The sequence below is a fragment of the Myotis myotis genome, unplaced genomic scaffold, assembly GCF_014108235.1.
Source record: "Myotis myotis isolate mMyoMyo1 unplaced genomic scaffold, mMyoMyo1.p scaffold_m19_p_5, whole genome shotgun sequence".
Taxonomy (NCBI): domain Eukaryota; kingdom Metazoa; phylum Chordata; class Mammalia; order Chiroptera; family Vespertilionidae; genus Myotis; species Myotis myotis.
In genome coordinates this window covers 104,822,910-104,835,775 of record NW_023416357.1, presented here as the reverse complement: position 1 = coordinate 104,835,775, position 12,866 = coordinate 104,822,910, and the positions used below count along the sequence as shown (strand labels likewise).

The 12,866-nt window shown below is 50.0% G+C and overlaps 1 protein-coding gene across 1 annotated transcript; it reads left to right on the top strand.

Moving 5' to 3' along the window:
* Nucleotides 1–11,604: 11,604 nt before the first annotated feature.
* Nucleotides 11,605–12,302, top strand: LOC118656385 (cytochrome c oxidase subunit 6A2, mitochondrial). Its single transcript, XM_036309650.1, has 3 exons — nucleotides 11,605–11,764; nucleotides 11,889–12,025; nucleotides 12,174–12,302. The coding sequence occupies exons 1-3, from the start codon at nucleotides 11,680–11,682 to the stop codon at nucleotides 12,255–12,257; spliced, it is 306 nt and encodes a 101-aa protein (XP_036165543.1). The 5' UTR covers nucleotides 11,605–11,679; the 3' UTR covers nucleotides 12,258–12,302.
* The last annotated feature ends 564 nt before the right edge of the window (nucleotides 12,303–12,866 follow it).

Sequence of the window (12,866 nt, the reverse complement as noted above, 5' to 3'; positions counted from 1 at the left end):
AAAAAGACCAAAGTAGGTGGGATCTCAATACCAGATATCAAGATGTATTACAAAGCCACTGTTCTCAAAACTGCCTGGTACTGGCACAAGAATAGGCATATAGATCAATGGACTAGAATAGAGAGCCCAGAAATCGGCCCGAACCAATATGCTCAATTAATATTTGACAAAGGAGGCAAGAACATACAATGGAGCCAAGATAGTCTCTTCAATGAATGGTGCTGGGAAAATTGGACAGATATATGCAAGAAAATGAAACTAGACCACCAACTTACACCATACACAAAAATAAACTCAAAATGGATAAAGGACTTAAATGTACGACAGGAAACTATAAAAATTCTAGAAGAATCCAAAGGCAACAAAATCTCAGACATATGCCGAAGCAATTTCTTCACTGATACAGCTCCTAGGGCACTTGAAACTAAAGAGAAAATGAACAAATGGGACTACATCAAAATAAAAAGCTTCTGCACAGCAAAAGAAACCATCAACAAAACAACGAGAAAACCCACTGTGTGGGAAAACATATTTGCCAATGTCATATCCGATAAGGGCCTAATCTCCAAAATTTATAGGGAACTCATACAACTTAACAAAAGGAAGATAAACAATCCAATCAAAAAATGGGCAAAGGACCTAAATAGACACCTTTCAAAAGAGGACATTCAGAAAGCCAAGAGACATATGAAAACATGCTCAAAGTCACTAATCATCCGAGAGATGCAAATCAAAACAACAATGAGGTACCATCTCACACCTGTCAGACTGGCTATCATCAACAAATCAACAAACGACAAGTGCTGGAGAGGATGTGGAGAAAAAGGAACACTTGTGCACTGCTGGTGGGAATGCAGACTGGTGCAGCCACTATGGAAGACAGTATGGAGTTTCCTTAAAAAACTGAAAATGGAACTCCCATTTGACCCTGTGATCCCACTTCTAGGAATATATCCCAAGAAACCAGAAACACCAATCAGAAAGGATATATGCACCCCTATGTTCATAGCAGCACAATTCACCATAGCTAAGATCTGGAAACAGCCTAAGTGCCCATCAGTAGATGAATGGATTAGAAAACTGTGGTACATCTACACGATGGAATACTATGCTGCTGTAAAAAAGAAGGAACTCCTACCATTTGCAACGGCATGGATGGATCTGGAGAGCATTATGCTAAGTGAAATAAGCCAGTCAATGAAGGAAAAATACCACATGATCTCACTCATTCATGGATAATAGAGACCATTATAAACTTTTGAACAATAATAGATACAGAGGCAGAGCTGCCTCAAACAGATTGTCAAACTGCAGCAGGAAGGCCGGGGAGGGTTGCGGGGCAGGAGGTAGGGGGGTAAGAGATCAACTAAAGGACTTGTATGCATGCATAGAAGCATAACCAGTGGACATAAGACATTGGGGGATAGGGGAGGCTAGGGGATTGTCTAGGGCGGGGGGATAAAATGGACACATATGTAATACCCTTTGTAATACTTTAAGCAATAAAAATAAATAAATAAATAAATAAATAAATAAATAAATAAATAAATAAAATCTAAATGTTTCATGTTAAAAAAAAATAAAATAAAATAAAATTTGATATTGTATTCATCATCAATTTTTCGCATTAAATTTTTGGTTGTGTGTGTGTTGTTTTTTTTTTAAGATTGCACTTAAATGTTGTTTATCTTGATTGCTGCTTGGGGCGCCCCCTTAAATTCTGTGCTAGAGGCCATTGCCTCCCTCGCTTCACCCTAATCCCAGCCCGACCACCCAGCGTTCCTCAACCTCTTCGCCTTAACCCTCCAGCGCCTTCCAGCCCGGCCCCTCGCTGCCTCCAGCCACCAGGGCGCGCTGTCGTCCTGCCCTGCGCCTCACCCGGGGGAGGAGCGCAGCGGGAGCGGAGGGGTGGGGCGCGCTGCGGGGGGGGGGAGGGGAGGGGAGGCGGGGCATGGAGCACCCTCGGGCGAGGCTGGGTGAGAAGGCGGGGCCCTCGGCACCGGGACTGGGAGGCGGGGTTCACGCGCCGCCCACTCCCAGGCGGCTTTCGGAGCGGAGCGGGGCACGGAGGCTGCCTGCCTGGGGCCTCAGGGGCGCCCATTTCCCGGAGCAGAGCGCCTCTGAGCCGCTGCGTCCCCTGGGGTGGGGGGTGGGGCCTTCTCGGGGCTGGAGCCTCTGCAACAGTCCCTTCAGGAGAGTGGGGTGCGTCCCCAGGCGTCATGCAGCAGACGTGGGCTCGGCATCTCACTGGGGCAAAGCTAGCCCAGGACAGCAGCCTGGACACACCCCTTTGCCCTTGTGGTGGTGACCTCATTCCCCCCCCCCCCCCCCCCAGCACACGGTGCTACCAAAGGTGGAAGGACTGCTCAGGCCGTTAGCTTTCCTCTGAGAAAGCCGTCCATCTGCTCCAGCTTCTCCGACTTCATCAGTGTCAACCCATGGTCCTTGGTGCCGATTCAAGGCCCACAGGAATCCCCAATTTGGGGTGCAATGAAGAAGGAAACTTCATTCAGCCCGAACAGCCCAGCTGTGGTTCAGCAGCGGGTGAGAACAGCACAGCTGTGGGCAGCTCAGTGTCCCAGCTTAGCTGTGAGGCCGTGAGGTGGCGCTGGGGTGCGGCAGCCCCGCCCCGCCCTGCCCAGAGGTCCATGTCCTGGGCGAGGGGGGGGGGGGGGGGGGCCCAGCCAGAAAAAGCACAGGACTCAGTAGGAAGGGGAATTCTTTGTCTCTGAGCCAGAGGGGAGCTGACTTAGAGAGACAGAGTGTGTCCTGGTGGCCCCTCCCCATGGCCCCAGATGAGCCAGTCCACATGTAAATAAACAACTTCACATCCTTGCAGTTTGGTTGGTCCAGAAGGCTCCGTCCTGCCCTGGTTGGCGGGGAAGATGCTGATGTGGATGCAGTTGCACAGTTCCAGTTGGTCAGGGAAGCCTCAGCCCCAGGGTGAAATACAACTCCAGACACGCCTTGTAAGCGCGGCCCTGGTGTTGGGGTGGCCCAGGCCGGTAGTTCAAGGAGGCAGGCAGCTTGGCGCGGGCTTGTCCTGAAGCTGGTTCGTGTGAAAGGCCCTGTTCCCTGTGGGCTCTAGGCTCTGCTTTGACCTTGAGCCCAGTGAGCCGGGAGGAGTCCACGTGGTAGGCCTCTTCTTTCTCAGCGTCCGCGGCTGTAACAAGTATTCAGGCACCCACGAGGCCAAGACCAGAAACCCATGATGCCCACATCCCTTTTTAACAAAAGGTGAAATGTTCTTATAACCAGAGTCCAGACTCCAACTGTGATTAGACAAACGAAAGGATAATAATTATGACACAAACATGAAGAAGAAAACAGTCTGGAGGAAGGTCACACGGTTCCATTCCGGTCAGAACACATGCCTGGGTTTCAGGCTCCATCCCCAGTAGGGGGCGTGCAGGAGGCAGCCCGTTGATGATGCCATCTTATCCTTGATGTTTCTATCGCTCTCCCCTTCTCCCTCTCTCTGAAATCAATGAAAACTTCTTTTTTTTTTTTTTAAGAAGAAAGGTTGGAAAATAAACAAATATTACAAAGTGTGCCTGACAAATTATAGGCCCTCTCTGCCTCAGATGTAAGAAAAATCAACTCAGCCATTCCTATTAAGGTGACTATTAATGTGACCAAACCTTTGCCCAATATACGGCAGTACCCATGAACACTGGAAGCATTAGCTGGAATCAGACCCGTTATCCGGGACTGCCTCAAGCAAGGAGTAGTGGTTCCTTGCAATATGCCCACCCTGCCTGTGAACAAGCCAAACTGGAAAGGCAGGAGATCTGTACAAGATTTAAGGGCTATAAATAATACTGTAGTTCCTTTACATCCTGTAACCCCAATCCACATACCTTACTTCCTACCATTCCAACAAACAGTAATGATTTCTCACTGGTAGACTTATGCAGTGCATTTTTTCAGCATTCCAGCAGACAAAGTCCATATCTTTTTGCCTTCACCTGGGAAGAACACCAATATATGTGGACTGTTATGCCCAGGGATATAGTGAAAGTCTCACTTTTCTCAGATATTGAAAATAAACTTAGATGACCTTAAATTTCCTTAAATGACCTTAAAGAAATTTGACATTTTTTTCAAAATGTAGGTCTGCTTCTGACACTCTGGGACTCAAGATACTTTTCACTTATTACAACAATTGGCCTCCAGGGGGCATAATGTCTCTAAAGACAGACTTCATTTTTTTTGCCTACCTAAGGTAAAATATCTTGGACATTTAATATCAAAGGCTGGACTGTTAATTAATCCTGAACAAGTCAAAGGAAGTTCAGCTTTCTTTCTTCCCCAAACAAAGAAACAATTAAGAGGACTTTAGGACTAACAGGTTACGGTAGCAATTGGGTGCCAAATTTTTCACTTGTTGCTCAACCTTTATGTGCTCTACTCAACTCAGACCCATGTGACACGATCGCATGAACTCTAGGAGGTGAAAAAGCTGTAAGCACTTAAAACCACACTTAACTCCAGCTCCAGCTCTTGGACAGCCTGACTATGATTTGTCATTTGTTCTTTTTATATATAAGGACAAAGGAAACACTTTAGAAATGATCACCCCAAAATACTGTAATCACCATTGGCCTAAAGGCATTACAGTCAACATCTAGATTCCGTAGCAAAAGGGCTGTCCCAGGCACGAAAGCCACCCACAGTGGCCCTGTTATGCAGGCTACTGACGGAATTGTCTGAACTGTCTATGCCAGTGGTTCTCAACCTTCTGGCCCTTTAAATACAGTTCCTCATGTTGTGACCCAACCATAAAATTATTTACGTTGCTACTTCATAACTGTCATGTTGCTACTGTTATGAATCGTCATGTAAATATCTGATCTGCAGGATGGTCTTAGGAGACCCCTGCGAAAGGGTCGTTCGACCGCCAAAGGGGTCGCGACCCACAGGTTGAGAACCTCTGAATGCCCTACATTCAGTTGAGACTCTTAAACTCTCATCACTATACCAGTGCTCAGCATTGCTCAATCAGCAGTTTAGCCTCATATGCAGTGCTATGTTGCTTTCTGTACCCAACATTACTTTAGCTAAATAACATTCTTATTTTACTTTTTTTTGTTTTGTTAATCCTCACCAGAGGATATTTTTCCATTGATTTGTAGAAAGAGTGGAAGGGAGGGGCAGAGACAGAGAGAGGGAAACATCTATGTGAGAGAGATGTGGCTCCAACCAGACCTGGGGATCAAGCCTACAACTGAGGTATGTGCCCTTGACTGGAATTGAACCCTTGACTTTTCAGTCCGAGGGTTGATACTCTAACCACTGAACCAACCCAGTTAGGGCCAATAACATTCTTAACACCACTACTTTGCTTCCTTCCCACAGAACAAAGATGGCCATGACTGTGTTCTCATACCTGATTATCTTCTGACTCCTAGGAATGATTTAAGGGAGACGCCTATTGACAATGCTGATCTATTTTGGTTTACAGATGGATTCTATTTAAAGGGTGAACAGGGAAATTATCATGCTGGGTATGCCATTACCTCTTTAGCTGACTTAATCGAAAGCTTTTATCTGTCAGGAATAAAGTAGGCACAACAGGCTGAATTAATGGCATTACCTTGGGCCTATCAAGCATGTCAAACTCACAGCCGGCAGGCTGCATGCCTCGTTAAATAAATGTGAGTTTGACATCCTTGAAAGATCTGCCAGCAAACACATGTGCTGACAGCTGCTGTGCTTTGGGAGTAGCACGTGACATCTGCATGCAAGGGAAACATGTTCTGCTGATTCATTCTCTAACCCGGCCATGCCCATTTCTCCCCGACTTCTCACCTCAGCCCTTCCTTTCATGTTCTCTGAGGCACCAACTCTCTCTCTCCGGTATTCAGCCCTCTCTTATTCCTCCTCCACCCACCCATCCCCAGCATTCCTCCCCGTTGCCACTGCTACTGCCTGAAGTGCAAGTTCTTGTCATCGTTTGCCTGAATTATTGCAAAGGACTCCTAATCGGCTCCCTTCTCCCCGTCTCTGCTTTTTTGGTTCACCTTTCATATCATCCACTAGTTAGATTCCTTCCTTACACCCCAGACTCCAATACTAGTCTGTCATCACTCCCCTGCCTGAAAGCAGCCTGCCCGCCACCACCCCACTCCCCAGCGTGGCCTGCGGAACAGAGCTCCGTGCTTCAGCACGACCTGCAGGCTCCTCTCGGTCTAGCATTGCCCAGTGTCACCGGTCATGGTCACTGGTCATGGCCTTTGACCCCTCTGTGCCCTGTACTTCTTTTAGTTCCCTCATTGCCCAGAGTGCCCTTCCCTCTTTTCTGTCACCAAAACTTGAGCTCCGTGAGAGCAGAGACTTTGGCACAGAGCCTGACTCACAGTAGGCACTTAGTAAGCGTTAGTTGAATCAAGGAACCTTCCCAGTTGCTCGTGTGTGTGCGTGCGTGTGCGTGTATGTTGCGTGTGTTGTGTGTGTGTATATTGCATGTGCTGTGTGTGTGTGTTCTATGCTAACTCAGGTTTCTTTTATCCTTGTTGTTCTCCCAAGATACACTTGGAAAGTTAACCAAAGTGACCATGAAAGTGACCACACCTGACCCAGGTCTTCCTGGCCACTTTGCCTGCCATTCAGCGACTCGATGGTTATTTTTAAAAAAAATATTTTATTGATTTTTTTAAAAATATATTTTATTGATATTTTACAGAGAGGAAGGGAGAGAGATAGAGAGTTAGAAACATCGATGAGAGAGAAACATCGATCAGCTGCCTCCTGCACATCTCCCACTGGGGATATGCCCGCAACCCAGGTACATGCCCTTGACCGGAATCGAACCTGGGACCCTTCAGTCCGCAGGCCAACGCTCTATCCACTGAGCCAAACCAGTCAGGGCTCAATGGTTATTTCTATGGTGAAAACAGAGAAAAGCGACTGGGGACAATGCTGTTCACTTGGGCCAGGGCATCTCGTCCCCACACTTGTTTGTGGTAGTGGGATCACCCAGTTGCCAGGATGCTCTCATCAAATTTCCAGCAGCATCGGCGAGAGTGCAGAAAGGCCTTCGGGGTGTTTTCAAAAATCAGCACTTGTGGTGGCGAAATACTGGTTCGGAGGATATCGGAGATTAATAAGCCACCACCTTACGACCTCTTTACATACCACTGGCCCAGGGAGCACAGCACACAGGATGTGAGATGAAGGTCTCAAGTGGGAGCAGCAACTTCAGACGCTGGTCTGAGTTACAGCCTGGGCTGGAGTGGCAGCGGGGGAGGCTACTGAGCAGGTGCGCGGCTCAGCTAAAGTGTCAGTGTCCCCAGCATTACATGTGTCCTCAGAGAAATCGGGTCACAGCAGATAGGTTTATTTATTTATTATTTTATGTATACGTAATTTCTTTCAGAGAGGAAGGGAGAGAGAGAGAGAAACATTGATGATGAGAGAGAATCATTGATTGGCTGCCTCCTGCACGCCCCACACTGGGGATGGAGCCTGCAACCCAGGCATGTGCCCTGACTGGGAATCGAACGGTGACGTCCTGGTTCATAGGTTGATGCTCAACCACTGAGCCACACCGACCGGGCAGCATATAGGTTTATTTCGATGCATAACTACACTACTGTATTATGAAATGGAAGAAGAAAATAAAAGTATAGGACAAAGACTCAACTACTTAACCTTTAGCAAGTTGGAATATATCTTCATGTGTAATTTATTTCTCTAACTTCATTTTAAGAAATACTAGACCCCTTCACTTTAAGTGCCCATTAAGTTTAATTCATTAAATCTCTATATACTCCAGAATGTTTATTAAAGACATTTATAGCTGTCATATCCACAAAAGAAGGCAAAAAATGGTTTCCAAAAAAGTTTCAACATGGGTCCCAGGACAGGGGAACAGAAATTGGAAATCTGCAGGTAAAGTTTAGAGATATACTGTAGTTTCACCGGAAATGTATAGCAATTAATGAAGACTTAAAACCCCATCTCAAACTGGCTTTGTGTTATTTTATATAACTGAAAGGTCTAAGATCTTTCTCAATTCTGGCACATCTTGACCCACAGATTCAAATACTATTAACAAGGCTAGATCTCCCTCCCTCTTCCCGGTACGCTCTGAAAAATGGTTTCAGAATGTACTTCAATCTGAGGCTCCTGGAGCTCCAAGTCCTGTTGAAGTACTGTGTCTCCATAGTCAGAGAAAGAAGCCCCGAAATTGAAACCCAGGGTCCTGTGCCCCTCCCAAACCAAGCACTACGGCCAGGAGAACAGAATGCTCTGATTGGCTAGCCCTGGATCATGGGACCCTCTTAGCACTGGAGGAGGGAGTCAACCCCATGTGAACCTTGAACTGAAAATGAGAGAGGGTGGGTGATTGCATACAGAAAATCCAGTGCATTATTAGGAGAAGAAGCCACAGGTATGTTGGGCAGATGACACAGAATGATAGGAGTCCACTCTCACAAGCATCTACCAGTGGTCAGCAAACTAATTAGTTAACAGAGCCAAATATCAACAGTACAACGATTGAAATTTCTTTTGAGAGCCAAATTTTTTAAACTTAAACTACATAGGTAGGTACATTGTTATTAACTTAATTAGGGCACTCCTAAGGCTTAGGAAGAGCCACACTCAAGGGGCCAAAGAGCCGCATGTGGCTCGCGAGCCGCAGTTTGCCAATCACGGGTCCAGTCCCTTCCAGGGGCAGAGGGAGCTAACGCCCCCTTTAGACCCTATCATACTATTGTCATCAGCCCACTGGGGGCTCCACCTTGATCATCATCTCCAACTCCCTTTCCCATTCCTCGTAGCTAACCATGTCCTGAATCACCACTCAGCTGTCTTTCTGGAACAATTCCAATGTCAAGTATGTTGTCCTAGAGCCCCATAAACAAAATGCACATTTAGTAGCTCACATGCTGGGATTCTCTCTGCTCTGGAAAACATGCTCCTGATATGCAGCATCTCAGGAAGGAGGCCCAAGAGAACTGACATGGAGGCCTCCCTCCACCCCCTTCGCCTCCAACAACTGAGGAACGTTTGAAAGGGGCTGGGATGCTGCCCACAGGGTTTACTTAACAGCTGGTAAGTTTGCTCTTCTCTCTGCCTAAAGCAAAGCAACACCTAAACCTCCAGGAACTGGAAGTGTTGGCAGCAGCCCAATTAATTGTGTGTGAGAACCTGAAAAACAACGTCCAGTATACACACTGCAGGGTCAGCGCCGCCCTCTCTCTACACAAAGGCAGTTAAGAGAGAACCATGGTCAGCCTTGAAAAGCACAGGCGACTAAAGAGAAGCCCTGGGTACTCACAGGGGCACGGCAGGAGGTGACCGGCAGGGCCTGGTGGCGGCCCCGGGGCAGTCACCGAGCACCAGCACGCAAAGCTCAGTGGGAACTTCCAAACTGAGACACAGGGATGGGGGTCCCCAGGGAACTGCTTGGCAATGACCAACAAACTCCGAGTGGAGAGGGGGGACCAAGAACCTTTTCAGGTAAAAGCACCCCTCTTCATTTTTTAATTTTTATTTATTATTTTTGATTCATCCTCACCCAAGGATATTTTTTCCCATTGATTTTTTTTTTAGAGATAGTGGAAGCAGGGGAGAGACAGAGAGAGAAAAATATCTATGTGAGACAGACACATTGATTGGTTGCCTCTTGTACCAATTGGGGGCTCTAGCCTGCAACTGAGATATGAGGTACGTGCCCTTGACCCTTGACCCTTGACTGGAATCGAACCCGGGACCTTCAGTCCTCAGGCTGATGCTCTATCCACCGAGTCAAACGGGTCAGAGTCACCCTCTTTATTTCTCCAAGAGCCTTATCATAAGTGCAGAGGGGGTTGGAGGGAGCTGTGTGGAGGGAGATGCCAAGTAACTTTAACTGAAATTAGGCCCCGTCTTCTCAGCAGTAATTTCAAAGCTTAACTGGGAAAAACTATAGGAAGAGCTCCGTTATAGCTCAGCGAGGGCTCAGGGACAACTTAACACGACATAACATCTGACTGTTTCACAGGGTTACTCAAGAACCTTACTCGGACAATGTGCCTTCCTCTTTTTCCTTCTGCATGTTTAGATTAGGCTCATAAAATCCCCTTTCCTTTTGTGGGTTCACATTAGGTGCGTCCGCTCTGGCTCGAAGCTGGAGGCCTCCTGCTGGACCGCAGCTCTCAGTAAACACGGGCTTGTGCTAGCAGAGCGCTGGCTCCTGCGGGTCTGCCGGGCCCAGGACCGCCGCCCTCTGGTGACCTTCGTGCCCCAGGCCTGGGGGGCTCTCTTCATTCCCTCCAAGGGGTCAGACGTTCCAGATTGAAATGATACACTGAGCAGGAGGCAGTGGTCAGATCTGTGGCTGTCCAGGATCTTCTGGATCTTCTTCCTATATTTGGGGATTTTCTCCAAGATAGATTCCGCCCCCCTAAGGCAGCAGCCAGAACTCAATTACCCGGACTTCCTCGAAGCTAGAGCACAGGCCAAGGCCTGGGTGCTGCCAGTGGGGCCCGCGCGATTCTCGGGTCCAGAAGACAGCAAACCACAGGGTCAGCTTCCGAAGAGGCCCTTTCGAGAGGGGGTGAGAGTGGAGGAGCTGGCTTTCCCGGGCAGCACTGCTGACGTTTTGGCACCCAGCGTCCAGTGCGGGATCGTGTGGTGTCTGCCTGCAGCTGCCCCGGAAGGGTTCGCGTCTGCTGTGCAGATGGCAGGCCTCCGTGGAGGTCCTGTGAGCTGCCCACGATTCGCAGCTGCTTGTCTTTTAGAAACTAGTTAGAGTGAGTTCTGCTCTTTGCAAAGAAGTGTGACTGCCCAAGCCGGTTTGGCTCAGTGGATAGAGCTTCAGGCTCCTTGGCCTGCGGACTGAAGGGTTCCAGGTTCGATTTTAGTCAAGGGCATGCGCCCAGGTTTTGGGCTTGACCCCAGTAGGGAGCGTGCAGGAGGCAGCCAATCAATGATTCTCATCACTGATGTTTCTATCTCTCCTTTCCTCTCTAAAATCAATAGAAATATATTTTTTTTTAAAAAGAATAGCGACTAATCTATTTATTGAGGTACTGTTATGTGCCAGATTCTAAGCTGGTATTTCCTATGTTACTTTATTTAAATTTCATAAATAGAATTTAACGTACAAATTATACATTTTACAGATTTAAGAAACTGATATTCAAAAAGACACAATTCATTTTACAAATGTTTTTTTAAAATATATTTTATTGATTTTTTTACAGAGAGGAAGGGAGAGGGATAGAGAGTTAGAAACATGGATCAGCTGCCGCCTGCACACTCCCCACTGGAGATGTACCAGAAACCAAGGTACATGCCCTTGACCGCAATCGAACCTGGGACCCTCGAGTCCGCAGACCGAGGCTCTATCCACTGAGCCACACCGGTTAGGGCTCGACAAATGTTTACTAATGGCCGACAGTGCGCCAGCCACTGGGAACAGAGTGTTGAACAAAATCGCTCCCCGCACTATACAGAGCGGCGTGTTGTATCTGAAACAACCCCCAAAGCAAAATAGAAGGCGCAGCGCAGCAGCTGTCTGCTCAGAAGGCCCCCAGGCCAGGCAGGCTGCATGTTAAATATAGAAAACCCCTAAAATAGCCGCCCAGTCACAGACCCAACAGGTGACTGGCCCCCGCGAGGGGAGGGGACAGGCCCTGGCGAAGGAGAGGGAAGGACAGACGGCGCTGCTGACCGGCTGCGGGCGCGATGGCTCTGGCTCTGGCTCTGCCGCTGAGGTCCTGCAGCCGCGGCCTGGCGAGCGCGGCCCAGGGCGGCCACGGAGGCGCCGGAGGTGAGTGGGCGCCCCCCCCCCCCCCCCGCGGCTTCCCCACCGCGCACTGTCCCCGCCGCCCGCAGGGCCTGCCAGGGCCCGCGACACCCGCCGCTGACTCCCGCCCCCGCCTGTCCCGCTGCAGCCGGCACCTGGCGCCTCCTGACCTTCGTGCTGGCGCTGCCGGGCGTGGCCGTCTGCACCCTCAACTGCTGGCTGCACGCGGGCCACCCGGAGCGCCCCCCCTTCGTGCCCTACCACCACCTGCGCATCCGCACCAAGGTAGCGGGGGCCCCGCGGCTGGCGGGAGGGGCACTGGGGTGTGTGGCGGAAGCGGGGTGCGGGGGCAGCGGCCGCGGGACGCTGGGGTGCGGGGGGGGGGGGCGCGGGGCGCCCGGGGTGACGGCTCGCTCTCCCGCTCTCTCCGCAGCCCTTCTCCTGGGGGGACGGCAACCACACCCTTTTCCACAATCCCCACGTCAACCCCCTGCCCACCGGCTACGAGCATCCCTGAGGCCCAGGCGGGGGCCCCGCGCTCAATAAAGATGTGGAAGCCGTGGCTGCAGCTCCGTGGGGACCGGGCGGGAGGGATGGGGCGGGACGGGCGTCTCGGGGTCCGCCTGGCGCCGGCGCATGCGTACAGTGCGTGCTTCCCTCGCGTCTCTTGGCCCCCCCCTTTCCCCTCCCCCCCCCCCCCCCCCCCGCGCCCCGCAAGGCCCGATGCGGGCGGGGCTGGGAAGGCTTTCTCTGGCTCACGTGTTCATAACGTGTTAATAACGAGGGCTCCAGGCTGCCGAGGCTTTCGCGGTGAACGCGTGAGTCCGGCTAACGGAACAACCTGACTTCAAACAGGGTCTGCAGCCCCAGCTCCGAGGGGGAATGCTTCCCGTTCTCCACCACCACCTGTACGGGCCTCTGCTGGTTTGGGGAGTGAGGTGCTTCCTTCTGGAAGCCTGGCTCTCCTAGCTTCTGGGAACCCATTCGAGGGGGGCACTGGGTAAACCAGCTCTGGGCATTGCACTCACTAAGAGTCTGCTCTGCTCGCGGTGCATCGCCAAGGGGCACGGAGCCTGGGCTGAAACCCAGTACCCCCCCCCCCCCCCCCAAACACACACACACCTCC